This window comes from Poecilia reticulata, chromosome 12 (genome assembly GCF_904066995.2).
Source record: "Poecilia reticulata chromosome 12, P_reticulata-male-v2, whole genome shotgun sequence".
NCBI lineage: Eukaryota > Metazoa > Chordata > Actinopteri > Cyprinodontiformes > Poeciliidae > Poecilia > Poecilia reticulata.
The window spans coordinates 24697934-24716244 of record NC_088841.1 but is presented as its reverse complement, the minus strand read 5'-3'; the positions used below and the strand labels follow the sequence as shown (position 1 = coordinate 24716244).

Genomic DNA, 18311 nt, shown 5'->3' with positions numbered 1-18311 from the left:
CATTTAAACCTGTTGGGGTTCTGGGGTTGCTCTTCCTTTTTTGTCCACCAGAGGGAGCTGAGAGGCGTTTCTCCTGGAGGGTGTGTGTCCACGCTGATGCTGCACGCACCTGCAGCATATTCCTCATCAGTGGAGGGGTATGTCAGCAGGGCGCTGTCGATACTTTGACGCCAGATTGTTGATCAGTAATGGTACTTTCGGCCTCTGTGAATTCTCTTGTGCAGGATAATTTGAGAATCCTCAGTGACAGTCTTTTCTCTTTTCTCTTGTGCATGTCTTCAGATTATTCCCGTGCTGAAGGATCAGCTCTCCTGAGCTCCAAGTGCTACCAGTCACCGGATCTTTGGGTTGCTCTCCACGCCGTGGAGGGCTCCATAGGTTCCTGGGTCCCGGTTCCCAAAATCATCGGATCCAAGTCTTCCAGGTCCTCCAGCCGGCAGTTGCGCCCGCCTCAGCTCCTCCGAGTGACCCTACCTACCTGTCCGCCCTTCCCCGCTGCCAACTCAGTCCACCGATCCCAGAGCCCCTCATTTCCCCCGTCAAGATCAGGATCCACTCCAAGTAAGATCGCACATCTCCGTTTATCACTTAAAACTCCCACTGAACTTGAACTCACCTTTGTGAGGCCCAGTCTAATCAGTTGGTCCACCCCGTGTTTTCGGACTACCGGCCACCAAACCCAGAGAGGTTTACAGGTGATGTAAACAAATGCAGAGGTTTTTTGTTGCAGTGTTCAATCATATTCAACCACCCATTTGTTTCGCCGATGACGGGGCCAAAATCTCTTTCATCATTTCTCAGTTGTCAGGTCGAGCCTTGGATTGGGCCGAGGCGAGGTTTTCCACCCCCGATAACTATGGCGTTTCTTTTGCTGAGTTTCTGAAGGAGTTCAAACAGGCATTTAACCAGGACACATACAGAACCATGACTTCCAGGGATTTGGCTAACATAAAACAAGGACAAAAAACAGTTGCCGATTTTGCAGTAGATTTTCGAATTCAGGTTGGTCTTTATTTTTCTCTAGATTCAATCTATCCATTTCTTACCGGCCTGGATCCCGTAATGTCAAAACAGACGCCCTGTCCAGAATCCATTCCCCTGACGACTCAGTGAAGGTTCCCACCTCTATTCTTCCACCCAGTTGTTCGGTGGCCACTGTGACTTGGGAGATTGAGGACCTGGTTAAACAGGCTCAGCAGTTGAAACCCGACCCTGGCACTGGTCCGGAGAATAGAATGTATGTTCCTACCAGTATCAGAAGCAGGCTGATTAGTTGGATGCATTCGGCTAAATTTTCTGCTCATCCCGGTGTTAGCCGAACGATTGCTCTGGTCTCAAGGAGATTTTGGTGGTCGTCCATCTGTAAAGATGTTAGGCAGTATGTTCTCTCTTGTCAGGTTTGTGCCCGAAACAAGGCTTTGCACTTACCCCCATCCGGTCTCCTACTGCCGTTATCTGTTCCCAGACGCCCGTGGTCACACATCGCCGTGGATTTCATGACAGGACTGCCAGTATTCCAAGGTATGACCACTATCCTTACCATTGTGGATCAATTTTCTAAGTCATGTCATTTGGTTCCTTTAAGAAAGCTCCCGTCTGCCCTGCAAACTGCCAAGCTCCTTGTGAAACATGTCTTTCGCCTTCATGGGATCCCGCAAGAGACCTGTCTGACCGGGGTCCCCAATTTACATCTCAGGTTTGGAGACATTTTTGTTCTGCACTCAAAACAAGAATTTCTTTAACCTCTGGATATCACCTGCAGTCTATTGGCCAAACAGAGTGTCTGAACCAGGAACTGGAGTCCGCCTTGAGATGCCTCACTTCCAATAATCCTTCTGGCTGGTGCCAATTTCTCACATGGATCGAGTATGCACATAACTCGCATGTGTCTGCAGCCACTGGTCGCTCCCCATTTGAAGTATCGTTAGGATACCAGCCTCCCCTTTTCCCTGCTGACGAGAGAGACATTTCTGTAACTTCAGTTCAGCATCATATTCGCCGCTGCCGGTCCATATGGACCCAAACGGTTTCGGCTCTGAACAGAACAGCCGAAGAAAACCGCCGTTTTGAGGACCGGAGGCGAAGACCAGCCCCTTCCTTCTCTCCTGGAGATAAGGTGTGGCTGTCTACCAAAGACATCCCATTAAAAGCTATGTCCAAAAAACTCTCCCTGCGTTTTATCGGTCCTTATATCTGTCGATACTTTGACACCAGATTGTTGATCAGTAATGGTACTTTCGGCCTCTGTGAATTCTCTTGTGCAGGATAATTTGAGAATCCTCAGTGACAGTCTTTTCTCTTGTGCGTGAATTCAGATTATTCCCGTGCTGAAGGATCAGCTCTCCTGAGCTCCAAGTGCTACCAGTCACCGGATCTTTGGGTTGGTCTCCACGCTGTGGAGGGCTCCATAGGTTCCTGGGTCCCGGTTCCCAAAATCATCGGATCCAAGTCTTCCAGGTCCTCCAGCCGGCAGTTGCGCCCGTCTCAGCTCCTCCGAGTGACCCTACCTACCTGTCCGCCCTTCCCCGCTGCCAACTCAGTCCGCCGATCCCGGAGCCCCTCATTTCCCCCGTCAAGATCAGGATCCATCCAAGTAAGATCGCACATCTCCGTTTATCACTTAAAACTCCCACTGAACTTGAACTCACCTTTGTTTGTCCGCACAGCAGGACCCCTGAGACCCGGCCAGGCAGTTCTCCACCCCTGAAACTCTTTTTCATTGTCTGTTGTTGTTCTGTGCAATAAATATAAGAAACCCTTTCCTACACCTCGGAGTGTTCTCTGCATGTGGGTTCGAAAGTTGCATGAAACCATGACAAAACCCAAGGGAACCAGAAAGTTAAGATTAACTCATTAAAAATCTACTTTACAAGTTAAACATACATTTAAAGAATGCTTCAATTATGTTTACTCTAAAGTAGTAATTTTGAATATTGGTTATTTCCCATCTGTATTTGACTTCTTGTAAAAGAAGGAGAAATATAGTTTATTTTTGGTCCTAGAATAAAATGTTTTTGTCAGAATCATGTAATCACAGATGTGTCATATCACATCCTGGAAAGTCCTTCAGTTTATCTTTGCTCTAAAGTTATAAAAACCCGAAGCCTCTCCCTTTTTAACAGAGATAATAAAAAACTGAACGCTCCTATTTTTGTTTTATCTGCCAGTTTGATAAAATGAAAATAGATTTAAAACGTGTTTATTTTATTACTTCTGATCAGGAAAGAGCTTCTGAAATGGAGCAGGAAATACATTTCATAACAGACTATTTGCATGTGATCAAGGAAAGAAAGTTCAGAAGCAGAAAATAGAGAAACATCTGGATCCACAAAGTGGTTCTGATAACTTAGAACTCAAATCTACCTGAAAACAGCAGATAAAAGTGGTGAAATCTTACAGGTTCTGTTGTTTTTCTGCTTCCTGGTTGGGTGAATTCAGGTTCAGATCCAGACTGTGAATGAGAAACAAAGAAGGTCCAAAAGGTTCTGATGATGTTCTGATCCCGGCAGGAAAACCCGTAACGGCCCTGAGCAAACAGAGCAGCGATCTTTGGATCTGCATGCAGGAGTCGATACCTGGCCTGTAAAGCAGCAATAAAGGTGAGCGCAGCCAATCAGAAACCAGCACTGGAGTTATTAGCGGTTAACACAAAACACACACACACACACACACCCAGTGGTGTGTTCACACACACTCTGCAGGACGTTGTGTTCGTCAGGAGGTCGATTGTTTCAGGTTTGAGCTAAAACAGAAGTAGCAAAACTTCCTCTACTGGAGAAAACACAAACCAGATGTTGGACTGGATTTTATTTCACTGTCATCTGTGAATGTTAGAGCCTCATTTTCAACAGTGGAGCTATAAAGGTTGAAAAAGGTTATTATTCTGGAGAAAATCTCATTAACATCAATATTTCCACTACAAGCAAAAACAAGTAGTTTGAGGACCGCAGTGAAGTTAGTTTCAAGTTGGATATTCGATATTCGAGCTCCGGGGAGTAGCGGCGTTTAGCTAAAGGTTGATCCGATTTATGAACGCTAATGTCGGCCGGCGGTTCTCCACCACTCCCGGCCGCAGCGCCCGAAGGTTCACTTAGGGACTGTCAACAAATTACCGAACCAAACCTTCCTGTCAAAGAATGTTAATAAATGCCTTGAATTGTAACACAATAACTAATTGAAAGTGCTATTTCATGCTTTTACATGAGACTCAATATCATCTATTAAATTTTAAAGTCATACAATATTTCAATTATTTTAATATTAAATAATAGAATGTTCTCTTCAATAGCTTCCAGGTCATGTGACCTGTTGACTCAAAATCACTTTCAAATAATTATACTAGTCTCTGTAGATGAGGCACAAACTTTTGTTTTCCATTTTTAGCCATTTTCCATTTTTTAGGAATTTTTTTGGTTAAAACTGAGGGTTTTTCTTCAACAGCTTCCAGGTCATGTGACCTGTTGACGCAAAATCACTTTCAAATAATTATACTAGTCTCTATAGATGAGGCACAAACTTTTGTTTTCCATTTTTAGCCATTTTCCATTTTTTTAGGATTTTTTTGGTTAAAACTGAGGGTTTTTCTTCAACAGCTTCCAGGTCATGTGACCTGTTGACGCAAAATCACTTTCAAATAATTATACTAGTCTCTATAGATGAGGCACAAACTTTTGTTTTCCATTTTTAGCCATTTTTCATTTTTTAGGAATTTTTTTTACTCAAAATTGAGGGTTTTTCTTCAATAGCTTCCAGGTCATGTGACCTGTTGACTCAAAATCGCCAATCCGCCTATTGATTTTCTGTTCCATTTTCTCCTCATTCTTAATGTTATGGATTCTGTATTTTCCTCCATCTCTTTTAGCCTCTTTCATCTGCCTCACATGCTGAAGCATACATAACCATGTTTATATGTGACTGCTGGCAGTCATATGTAAACAGACTGAAACTGATTAGAGTACAGTTTATGGAGGGTTCAGATTGCAGAGATGAATAAAAAGCTAAACTTGCTACAATCTTTGCCTCACTTGACTTCTTGTCACTTGGCCCCAGAGCTGGATGGTGAATGTAACCTAAGAAGCATGATGTTCCATTTGGATATGTATGGATTGTGAAATTTGATCATCTTTTGGCATTAAAGCTTGTTTTTATATATAACCAAATCTCATTATTTCTCAATTTACAATGAGTGGTTCTGGTCGGGTCCTGAAACTGGTTAATGAACATGGGTGGTGAACAGAGACAGAAATGAATGAACTCCAACAATGAGCAAGATGCTAAGATGCTTAAACTCCTCCACTTGGGTCAGGAAAATCTTACCTGACTTTTCGAGCTCAAGACCAGGGCTTTGGATCTGGAGGTACTGATCCTCCTCCTGGCCGCTTCACACTCGACTACTACTACTACTACAACTACTACTACTACTACTGCTCCAGTGAAGCTGTAGATCACGACATGATGAAGCCAGAAGGGCCACATCATCTGCCAAAAGCAGAGGCATGATCCCAAGGCCACCAAAATGGATCCCTTCAAAACCCTGGTTGTGCAGAACGTGGTCTCGGACAGAAACCCCCCAAATAAAAAAAATCTAATCAAATTTTTATTGTTTATTATTTGAAAGTGATTTTGCGTCAACAGGTCACATGACCTGGAAGCTGTTGAAGAAAAACCCTCAGTTTTCACCAAAAAAATCCTAAAAAAATGGAAAATGGCTAAAAATGGAAAACAAAAGTTTGTGCCTCATCTATAGAGACTAGTATAATTATTTGAAAGTGATTTTGAGTCAACAGGTCACATGACCTGGAAGCTGTTGAAGAAAAACCCTCAATTTTGAGTAAAAAAATTCCTAAAAAATGGAAAATGGCTAAAAATGGATAACAAAAGTTTGTGCCTCATCTACAGAGACTTGTATAATTATTTAGAAGTGATTTTGAATCAATAGGTCACATGACCTGGAAGCTATTGAAGAGAACATTCTATTATTTAATATTAAAATAATTGAAATATTGTATGACTTTAAAATTTAATAGATGATATTGAGTCTCATGTAAAAGCATGAAATAGCACTTTCAATTAGTTATTGTGTTACAATTCAAGGCATTTATTAACATTCTTTGAGAGGAAGGTTTGGTTCGGTAATTTGTTGACAATCCCTAAGTGAACCTTCGGGCGCTGCGGCCGGGAGTGGTGGAGAACCGCCGGCCGACATTAGCGTTCATAAATCGGATCAACCTTTAGCTAAACGCCGCTACTCCCCGGAGCTCGAATATCGAATATCCAACTTGAAACTAACTTCACTGCGGTAGTTTGAGGAGGAAAAGCCTCTCAGACTCTGAGCTCACAGCGAGATGCCAGAGAGCAATACAACTATTATTTTTAAATTAGACCATTTCATTTCACATAATTATCGCGGTAGAAGCCATTTGTTAGTTAAATACTTAATGAAACATATTTACCGTGTTTGATGTTTGCTGTAAATGACGTATAGACGGACGAGGTGATTAGTAAAAGTTAGTCGTTTGTTGAACGTTCAGAAATTACGGCGGTTGTGATCCGCCGAGACAAATGTAAACAAAGATAAACCTACCCGAACAGATGATTAACTTTAAACCACTCGCACCTTTTTGTTTTCTCCTTCTTTGTCGTTTAAGCACAACCGTTGCCGTGGCAACCGCTCGCTCCTCGTGCGCTCGGAGCACAGGTTACGTTTAAAACACTCAGTCCGTTACGATATCAGGTTTTCAGGCTTGATATTTATTTTGCTATCATTAATAAGCCTCCCATGAACACAGCGGTGGTTGATTAGTTCATTTTAAACTCCTGCTCTGCTAGTTATTGTTATAATGGAACCGAAACGCACAGAATTGAGCATGAAACAATAAGAGATTATTAATTTTGTTGGGTCATAAATTTTGACACGTTTTGTTGATTTTGTTGTTGTTCTTTCATAAAGTTATGAACGTTTTGATAAGGAGTCAGAGGACGTCGTGCTGGCGGCGTTCAGTTTGTCACCTAATGAGATCGACTCAAAACCTTCCGCGATCGACGTGTCGCACCGCTGCTCTAACTAAGCACGAACAGTTCAGAAACAATATGAAATGGGAAAAAAGTTATTTATTAACTGATTAAGTCGTGTTTTAGATTATTCTTGAAAATCTAAAACACGGGTGTACGCCGTACCCCCTTACTTTCACCTCTGGGTTTCGCTATCGGAGGACGCTCAGCACCATCAGCGGTTGACGCTCTGGCAGGATGAAGAAGTCCGCCATTGCTGAGAAAACAGCTTGTTGTCGCAGATATCAGGAGCAGCTACTGTAGCTGCTGTACTTTCTGTTCACAGTTTGAACTGAATAAATATGTTACACCAGGAGTGACCTGGTCCATCATTTTCTACTGTGTAACATAAACATAATTCAAGTGTGGATAAAGGCATAGCATTAGCATGCTAACCCCTCAGGTTTCCCATCAGCCTCGTGAGTTTCAGGATGACCAACATTTTTCAACATGGTTGCTAATTTTCAGCTTTTTAAACCAATAATGGACATTAAAGGTTCCCTGTTTTTATGACATGGATGAACTTTATGTCCCGTCATGTGCTTTCAACTTTGGTCATCCTTTTTATACAACTTTAAAATAATAAGTAGTAAAAATAATCAGAAACTAATGTTTGGTTATCTAGCGTTAGTTTCTGCTAATTTTTAAAGTATTTGGTAGTTTAGCAATGGCTACTTTTAATGTTTTATGTGTTTAACAGTTTGGCATTAGCTCACCTGAGGTTCTAGTTTTCCAATTAGCGTATAGTGAACCTAACATGTTATTTGGCTGTCAGTACCATTGCTAATACCTACTGCCAATTTTATTACAAACATATATTCTCCATTACAATCATGACGGCCATTTTGAGAAACATACACCAGACAAAGAAAACACAAGATCAATAAAATATGAATGATTTCAGGTTCAGGTTTTGTAGGAAGTGATTTCACACCAAACACATTCAATAGAATGGCGGTTTTAACTTAATTTTCCATGACAACTAAGGTGGCTATTTTGAAAGAAATTAAAACTATCAGTAAATATAATTTATATACGTCCAATTATCTATGATTTAAAAACAAAAGTATTTATATGTAATAAATAATGACTTTTACATGTGTGTCAATTGTAACTAATTAGTTTAGTCTCATTGGGTGAGAAATATGACCTTTCTGCAGCAGTTAAATCAGGCCAAGGAGAATCAATACCTCTAATCAGCACCTAACTACGACTGCTGACCTTTTGGCCCAAACACACTTTTTTACTCGTGGTTTGACAGGTTATTCAGGTTATTTGTGTTGTTTATGTACACAATGGAGACTAATTAGGGATGGGGTAAGCTTTTAGGTTTAGGGTTTTGCATCCTTCTCTGTCTGCAGCCATTATATATCTGAAAACAACTGGGGTTTGTTTGAATACAACAACAACAGGTGGAAAGCTCAAATCTCTTTGGATTAGATGTGGTTTTATTGATCATCTTTAGATTTGGTGGGACAACACAAGTAAAATCAGCAAATTTATGAAATACAAGAAGAAAATGATTTTCAATGATAAATTAGACCTTTAGAAAACATCGAAATTGATGTTTTCCATCATTTGTGGCAGAACAAAGACACAAATCAACACTTCTACAGAGAAAACTGGGCTCTAGTTTTGGTTTTTCCAAGTCTACTTCAGAACAACACACTACTGGTATTTCACCAAGCATTGGGACCTTAAGAGGCCCACAGCATCACTGATTCTACACCATCCTCAGTGAGTCTCAGGTATTGATTTAAATCAGGCGGTCCAAGAAGAACAGAACAAGATCTGGTGCAGGTTTCACCACAGTTCATGATTTAACAAAAAGAAAGAGGGACTGGAAGAACACAAAGATCAACAATCTCTGAAACTTTTAGGAAAATATCCTGGAAGGTGTCCATCCAGTTAAACTTAAAAATTATTTCAGGAAAACAGAAAAGCCAGCTTTGAAACATGGTGGAGGCAGTGTGATGGTGTGGGATTATGAACTCCTGCTCTCTCTCAGACAATCCTGAAGGAAAAACCATCAGTTTGAGAAGCTCAAGCTTACTTGGACTATACAGCAGGATCCCTGCAGGTTCACCACTGATTGGTTAAAAAATACAACGTTGACGCTGATCAAGATGATGCCTGATGGTACAACCAGCTATCAGGTCCAAACACTTATCCACTTCGAACCAGTTTGGTTTGGATAACTTCTTCCTCTTTAAAGAAAACAATCGATTGCGACTAATGATTACTTTATTTATCGATTAATCGGTTACTCTGACGATTAATCGGTTACTCTGACGATTAATCGGTTAATCTGACGATTAATTGATTTTACAAAAAAAATACAAATAGTGCAGATTTTATATCTAGCCCTTTATGCTATATTAGAAATATTTTAAAAAGTATAATTACATCATTGAGTCCCTTTTTATATAAGAAAATAAATATTTTATTGCTAAAAAACACAATAATAGAGAAAATTTTATCATTTGTAGCAAATAATGCATTTGCAGCTAAAATATCTTCTAACATCAACATATGCTCAACTTTGGGCTAATCTATTGATTACCAATAATTGGATGCTTAACAGGAGATTTAATTTATTTTATTTTAGAGAATTTGAACTAAATGAAGCTAAAACTGCTAAATCTTTCTGGGAAGAACATTTACAGAAACACTGGAAGAAATTGATATGTTTTGCAGTTTTGGCTCTGATTGTGTTGTTCTTTCAGCAAATGACCTTTTTTGAACATTTATACTCCAGCTGATGATTAATTGATTACTAAATTAGTTGACGATTATTTCAATTAGTTGACTGATCTGATTAATCGTTTCAGCCTTACAATCGTCCATGTAGCTGAACTCTGAAAACTGGAGTAAAACTGGAGAGAAGACTGTGTCTGTTTCAGTGAGAGCCGTGTTTCTGTGCTGCATTAATAAGTTTCACCTTGCTGAAGCGCTCTGAGGCTCCGTCCTCTGTGGTGACGGAGCGGTTGCTGCAGCTTGGTGGCAACAGATAGCGGAGTGTTTCTGCTCTTTAGCTCCACAGGGAGATTGATCCTGTGGCGAGCGCTCTGCAGGAGACATCATGGAGAAACAGATGGCCTGCACTCCCGCCTGCGCCCTTAATGCGAAGTGTTAATTCACCCCCAGAGTAGACGTCCAAAGGAAACTAAGGACACAACTCCATGTTGGGGCATTTTCAATTTCAGCAGTGGTGTGTGTTTTCTTTATAACTGCACAACAAATGTCACATTTTCAGCCTCCATATGTCAATAAAGCATTTCCTTCTATCCTTTGGCATTCGGCCCATTTAGAAGTGATTTATGCAAACAACCTAAGTACAGCCTTGGTGCTTTTTTGGGATATAAGAGGAAAAGTATCTGGCCAGGTGCTCTGAATGCACTCCATTAATTGATCACCTGAAAAACGACAGTTCTGTTGGTTCTGTTGCCGGATCGTTGTGTCCTTGGGCAACGATGAAGGAAACGGTGAATGAGTTCAACGTAAAGCGCTTTGGAGTCTTCGGACTTGATTAAGTGCTAAATAAAAGCAGGAACTATGGCTCATTGGAGGCCAACAGAAAGACATCAGACGCTATAGAGAGAGCATAAAGTATTCATTAATTGCAGTGTGACTATTAAGGATGTTTTCCCAGCTGATAGTTCGGTAGATTCGGGTCGACTGGGAACCAAAATGGCAACATTTGTTACATTTTCAGCTGCTGCGGTTCTCTTGGAAAAAACATGCTTCCCTCCTCGCCTGTGGGGGCGCTACACCAAGAACCACTGAAGGAAACGACACAAAACCTCTGAAGAAGACGCTGATTGCAACTTCCTTCTTCATGAAACGTAAATAAAAATGGAGTGGTGATGATATAATTTCTCTTTTGTCTGGTAAAAAAAAACAAGAGCTGTAATCTTGGGGCAATAATTGTTGCTGTCAAAAGCTAAAAATGTAATTTCCAAATAACCTGAAGACCATCATTCTACAGTTAGGAAGATTAACTGAGTGGACATCAAATCAAACTGATGTGTTCTACCTGACAATATTAATCTTTTATAAAATAGTTTTTAGAGTAAATGCCTAGAAGATATGAATGATTTGTGAAGCAGAGATATTGAGAGTTGCTGTAAACATCCTGCGGCTGCAGACCCCAACACTCTGCGGATGTGTGTGACGGCCGGTGCTCAGCAGGAGAGGAGGCTTCCTCATAACTGTCCGCTGCTGCTGCTGCTGCTGCAGCTCCTTCCCCTGCAGCTCACCGCTCCTGCTGGGATGACAAAGATGGATGACGACTCTCGCTTTCAGGCCTTTCTAATCAGCACCGCTATATGGGGGGGGGACGCTGAGACAATTCCTTCAAAAAAGAAATATAAATATTTAAAACATATATTTGGGGACCAATGTCAATAAAAAATTGACATTGGTGTTGACATAATGGCGTTGTTTTTACTTGTTTTTGGCGGTAAAAGTTAAATATTTCCGCTGTTTTAGACCAAAAAGCAAACAGCCGTATTTACCCAGCACCCCCTTGTAACGGGATGAAATGGTTTGTTCCAGCGTTAGCGGGTGTAGTAGCAATCGGTAAAAGACAAAAACGATGGTGATATTAACAATGCTGCTTAGTAAAAATAATAAAATCAGATTTTTTTAAAAAAAGGAAAAGAAAAAAATCAAACACAGGGCGTTTCGTTTTAGCCCATTACTCCCCATCAAAAGGGCTGGATAGACTACTGCATGGTTAACGACCAGATAGCTTAGCTAGCTAAGCTACAGTTAGCCTCTCGTTTCACTGCATTTAATCAATGAAAGGGAGTTCTGGTATTTCTCTTCCTCTTTGCTCATTTTAAATAACACAATAAAACTGAAATATTTGGTACTGACAGAAAAGTAATCATTATATAATATATGTTATCGTTATTATTAGAATATTGGTCAAGGTTTCCCTATGTCCTAATATCCATCCATATTGACCGAACATCCCCCTGTAACCGGATGAAATGGTTTGTTCCTGCTTTAGCGCACTTTACATTGACGTGTTTAGCCTGTGGAAGACAAGAAAGACGTGATTTTAACCATGCTGCCTAATAAAATAATAAAATCAGGTGTTTAAAAAAGAGAAAAGAAGAAAGACAAAGACAGGGTGTCAGCTTTTAACCAGTTTTGTACTTCGTAGGAAGTGGATGTGGATTACCAACCTGTTAGCTTAGTTAGCTTAGCTACTGTTAGCCTCCATTTCACCTGCATTCAGTCAGTGAAAATCTGCTGGATTTCTCTGTCTCTACTCATTTTACAACAACACAATAAAACTGAAATATTTGGTACTGACAGAAATCCAAATAATCATTATATTATAATGTATATCTTCATTATAGTATTGGACAAAAAAAATACTGTTTGTCCTTTTTTGGTAGTAAACGTTAAACAGCCTGTCAGACCAAAAAGCAAACATCCATATTCACCAAACTCAACTCACAAATGGATGAAATGGTTTGTTTCTGTTTTATTAGCAAAACTTCGTAATAAAATTAATAAAATAAAGTTACAAGTACAGCTCAGTCAAAACGGTCCTGAAAGAAAAGTAAATTTGTTCCCAAAAGGTTACTCAGTTAAATGTAACTGAGTAAATGTAGCTAGTTACTAGTTGCTACCCAACTCTGAAGTTTGTAATCCAGGTATTAAATTTCATTCATAGTGTCTTAAAAAGTCTTAAATCTGAGTTAAACCAGCAGAAACTCTTCCTGTTTGGACTGGTCCACCACCATGTCCCTGTCTCGTCCTCCAGCCCTCAGAGACGCTGGTCTACAGGTGTAAACGTTACCGTGGCGACCGGCTCTTGTTGCAGGTGTTTGTCTTTCTGTTTTTGAACGTTTTCCTTCCCACTGAGCAGGTTGGGGAAGGAAAGGTCAACCTGTTCTCGTTGGCCTTTTGTTGACATCTGCCTGGTTGGCTTTAATCTGATCAGAGAACCGGGGAAAGGTTACGTCTGCTGTAACGTACGGCGCTGCCTCTGTCTCCTGGACAGATTGTTGGGACTTGGATGTCATTTGCATTAAAAATAAAGAGGAATTTGGGCATAAGAGATATTTCCTGGATCACTGATTTGAGATGTTTCCAGATGTGGAGGCCTTTGAATCTGCAGAGCCGGGACGTTCAGGTTACATGTTGGTTTCATGCTGTGGAGCTCTGGTTTCCCATCCTTCACCAGGACCTGAAGGCATCTCGTTAGGAGCTGTCGGTGTGCTCAGAGGGACGGAGGCTTCCATAAAATCACAGATTGGTTAAAGATTAAATGTATTATGTTATTGCACATTGTTACAGAAACTCTGTCGACCAGATTGTAGATTGACTCAGTTATTCAGATCACAAATTGACCAGTTCACCTGGTTTCCATCCGTCCATCTTGAAGGTTTCTTGTTCAGTTTTTCCCTCCTTATCTTTCCGTCTCTTTATCTCCTGACAGATTAAACTTTTACTCTTTGCTATAAAAACTCAGAGTTTTGCCTCTGAACTCAGACATAGTAGATAAAGGTTGATAAATGCTGACCAGCCTTTTTGTTGAAGTGACTTTTCTCTGGTTTAAATCGACACCGGCGGTCCTTTAAGTCCCTGTAAGGTGAACAGAACCTGAGCTTGATGCTTGTTCAGCCCGGCTCGCAGACAAAGGCTGCTTAATGTTCGCCGCACCGGTGACTCCACTGTAGCAGCTTCGATCTTCACACCAATCTATTTTGTTGCTTTGTTACATTTCCTATTGTCCAGTTTTTATTTTTTCTTCTCTTGCTCTCTGTGTAGTTTAATAAATCTGAAATGTCATGTTGAAAAGAGCATCCAGCTGCAGGAGTGGTTTAAACTGTCGGGGATCGGACCCTGATCTACAGGAAGAGGAGATTTAGGCTTAAAATTAAACCCAATAAAATCACATACAAAAACAAAAACAAAATTTAAACAATGATCTACTTTAGTTTAAGGAATTAGCATTAAACTCTAAGCTAAGTGTTAGCTAAATATTAGCTTAAAGCTAAATATTTAGCTAAGTGCTAAATATTTGCCTAATATACAAATTCCCTTGCCAATAACTTTAAGTGGACTATCAAAATAAAAGCTGGGTCTTGCTTACCGCTATATAAACTCCCGCTGGTGAGAAAATATTGCTAATTACTTGGATCCAAATTAAATATTTAGTTTTTAAGCTACATTTTTAGCTTGCTGACAAAGTATTTAGTATTCAGCCAGATATTTAGTTGTCAAACAAAATATTTATCTCCAGACTAAATATTTAAATAACAAGCTAAATATTTTACTTTTAACTAAATATTAAGCTATCATGCTAAATACTTAGCTTATATGCAAATTCACTCGCTGATAGCTGTTAGTAGACTATCAGAATAAAAGCTGAGTCTTTCTATAAACTCCTGCTGTTAGCTTGGTAGCTAAATATTTAGTTAAAAACTTCTAAATGAAAATATGACTTTTAAAAATGGCTAAACACAAATTACTGCAGAATTCTTCATCTTTGCTTGTCGGCACATTGCCGCCACCTTGTGGTAGTGATGCTGTATTGCAGGCAGTTGTTTCATATACAAATTAAGCTCTTTTTTCCACCTCTTTAAAGGTGCATTAGACATTTTTATCATGCAGCAGCGACGTTATCGATAAATCCACATTTCCCACTTGGTGTTGTGCAGCAGCTGGAGCGTTTAATCTCTCCTGCAGTGAAACAAATCAACAGGCTGGATGTTGCATCAGCATCCCAGACGGAAACTCAAACCACTTGGTATTTATTAGGTAACAATTATTACATTCCAAACAATATTTTGCAATGTTATTATACCAAACGCTGATCTGGAGATGGCGATCCCTGTTAAATATTTACTTGTTAGTCTGAGTGAAAATGTGGCAATCAACATTTCTGCCTGGATGATCCTATTTGTAAATGTTAAACAGCGAACGACTATTTACGTTTGAAAGGGAAATAAGTGTCTTGATTGAAATATTACGTTGCACCAGATTGCAGTCAGGAAATATGTGCATAAACAATTTATTTTCTCTCCGATCAAAAAGTGGCACCAGGTTCTGTTCTGCTGCATGCAGAGGAGAGAAATAAAACGCAGCGTTTGTCCATTTTTTATTTCCTAGGCATGCTGAGGGTTTCTGCTGCTGGACGATAACCTACAGGTGGCAGAGGGAGAGAAAATCTGCAGCTTAATATCTTATTTTACATCAAACACCCATATGAGTCAATAAAAAGAAAAGCAAATTCAAACCAGAATAAATACATCCATAAGTCAGTTCCTGGGTTTTGAGTCATCCATCCAGGTGTTGCTGCTGACAAATAAGATGAGCTGCAGCCATAAAATATTCACAATATCGCCCATAAAGGCAACGTTTGAGGTTTTCAGAGTTTGAATGCTGCTGAGAAAAGGTTGTTGAACTGCAGCAGGATGATAACAAAGACACAAATCTCTCTCCGAGCTGAACTGGAAGCAGCTCCAGTGATTACATGGCCTTTTAGACGGAGAGATGGCCCCGTGCTTTATTGATCCCAGAGGAGGCTCCATGCATCCAGGCAAAGCTGCACTCAGTAAATTTACTGGGGAAAAAAACAGAGAAAATCAACATGAAGGTTTGAATATTGACTCTGAGGAATGAAGCACAACTATATAAACTAAAAATGGCATTACAGTAAAACAGGAGAGTGAATAGAAATGAATCTTCTGATTGATTGAAAATGAGTAAAAGAGTTTCAGTTCTCTCACTACAGAAAACATGTCTGAGAACCTTTTCTGTACCAAACGTCGCCATGGTTGCATCCACACTCTGCGTCTGTGTCAGGATATTATTGCTCATTTCTACCCGACTTGTCCTTCTTAAACCTTTTTCCTCTCATGTTACAGAGCAGAGGCCTTATATGATCCCAGATTTACCTCAGAAATAAGGAGATCCAACTTTCTGATGGTTTTTCTTTGGATTTGGGTGGGGCTGGAGCAATTAATCGTGATTAATTGATAACTGAAATCGTCAGCTAATTTAGTAATCGATTAATCATTAACTGGAAAAGACTCAAAAAGGCCATTTGCTGAAAAAAACCTACTCAGAGCAGTAATTAGGCCAAAACTGTACAAAAATATTCACATTTGCATTTAAAATAAAAACACCTATGTTTATACGTTTTAGCCAAAACTACTCAAGTGGAATAGCTTAGCTTTAGATTTACTTAAGGAACGGTACAGTGGTGTATTTTAGACAATAAAATGTTTTCGTATTTAAACGAGGAATTTAAACATTTTTGTTTCACAACTTTAAATGTATTTCTGTAAATGTATAAAAATCATAAGTGATTCAATGAAAAATCTGTAGAATGTGCCAATATTTGTTTTGTGTACAATTAATCGATTAATCGTCAGAATAATTGATTAATCCAGTAATTGTTAGTTGCATCCCTGGCCTTGGTTTTCCACACATATTACATCTTTCAGTCCCTCTGATCTGGTTCTGGGTGAAATGGTTGGAAATGGTGCCTGGTGTCGCATATAAATATCTGAAAAGTGTGTCATGCATTTATATTCAGCCTTCATGAGTTATTACTTCATGGAGCTACATGGTTGGACTTTTCTCATCCAGTTTAGAAAATATTTGCCCCATTATTTTATGTGAGCATCAGTTTTAAGCAGATTCTCCGTTGGATTAAGGTCTGGACTTTGACTGGACCTTTGTAACAAATGAAAATGTGGCTTAAAGTTTTGACATTTTACCTCTGGCTGTTAGGTTTTCATAATGAATATTGGTCTCTAAAACCACTTAAAACACGAATGTAACTTAACCTGCATTAATATGTAGCGCTACCACAGAAGCTAACGTTTTTCCTCTCTGTGGGGGTTCAGCCAATCAGCAGTCAGGAGAAATGGTGCCTCCTGGATTTACAAACGCCAGCCAATATTTCATCTTCCCAAGCTGCATTTTGTTTTAAATATTTTGGAAAATAAATCTGTAAATAAGAGAAATTTTTGCGTAAAATTTGGACTTATGGAGTTATATTTTATGTTTCCCCCCAAAGACAAAAGAGAAATCCTACAATCGCTAAACTGATGCTACTCCATTTTGGTTTACATTTCATGAAGAAGGAAGTTGCGCTCAGTGTCTTCAGAGCTTTTGTGTCGTTTCCTTCAGTGGTTCTTGATGCAGCGCCCCCACAGGCCAGGAGAGGAACAGGTTTTTCAGTTAATTAGGTTTGTTTGACACGTTGCAGTGTGAAAGAAAACCACAGCAGCTGAAAATGTAGCAGCCATTTTGGTCTCCAATCAAACTGAATCTCCTCGACTGTCGGGATTGAAAACACTTTTAGCTGCTTCTCTGCAATTAATGCATAATTTATGTTCTGTTATGACTAGGGCTGTAACGATCAGTTATTCTGACCATTAATTGATTAATTGGATTAAAAAATGGCATATTCTACATGTTTTTCATTTAACCACTTAAACCTTATTTATACAATATTAGAAATACATTAAAATATGCACATAAAAACAATTAAATTGCTTTTTAAAGTAAGAAAATAAACGTTTTATTGACTAAGGAGTTTTGGATGAAAATATTCATAGACAAGTTTTTGAGTGTATCCTCCTGTTACAATGAACCATTTACTAAATTAGTTACCATTAGCTTAACAAACAAACTCGATTAATCTAATTAATCAGATGAATCTTTTGAGCTGTAGTTCTGACCTGTGATCTTTTTATTGATGAAATGTGCAGCAGCAAACACTTTGTTTACTCGTTGTGCCGTCTCTCCTCGACACCAAAGACCTCCGAGCGAAACGATGCAATCATCTGAAAACGTCTTGAAACGATCCTGCAGCCATTCGCTTGAAATGCTCTTTAGATTCAAATTTAGACGTAATTAATTCCCCGGAGGGAAAATTGCTTCTTGCCCTTGTGTGAGCAGAAGCCTCACACATCCAGACTGAAGAGACAGACGAGTCGCTGCCGTTGTGTGCTTCGTGTTGGTGTCATTTATTTATGTTTCCTCCGTGGTTTTGACTGTTTGTGCTCACTTTAACAACCTGCTGTGCAGAAGCAGACAGGAGGCTTCGCTCCTTCATAAACATGAGGTTCAGATGCAAAAAGATGCAGCAGGATTTACAGACAACAGGAGGGCAGTGATTGCTACCCGGAGGTCCATCTATCAACGTCTCGTCTGTTTCTCTGCACCAGCAAATAAATGGTGATTTGGACGCAAATACACTCCAGTGTTTCTGCTACTCT

At 39.7% G+C, this 18311-nt stretch overlaps 1 protein-coding gene across 11 annotated transcripts in view; it reads left to right on the top strand.

The window, feature by feature from the left end:
* Positions 1 to 18311, top strand: part of LOC145554046 (uncharacterized) — a 45683-nt gene that overhangs the window by 14741 nt on the left and 12631 nt on the right. For 3 of the 11 annotated variants that reach the window (XR_014090085.1, XR_014090084.1, XR_014090083.1), the window contains 5 exons: positions 52 to 137; positions 283 to 561; positions 1398 to 1521; positions 1586 to 2593; positions 3510 to 3599. Coding sequence is in view for 8 of the 11 variants with exons in the window: in XM_081613285.1 (XP_081469411.1) it covers positions 140 to 191; positions 283 to 561; positions 1398 to 1521; positions 1586 to 1742 (612 nt within the window). In the remaining 3 variants the exon portion in view is untranslated. Of the gene's footprint in view, positions 1 to 51; positions 192 to 282; positions 562 to 1397; positions 1522 to 1585; positions 2594 to 3509; positions 3600 to 18311 lie in introns of those variants that run through there. The other 8 variants (XM_081613290.1, XM_081613289.1, XM_081613287.1 and 5 more) reach the window with 8 other exon arrangements.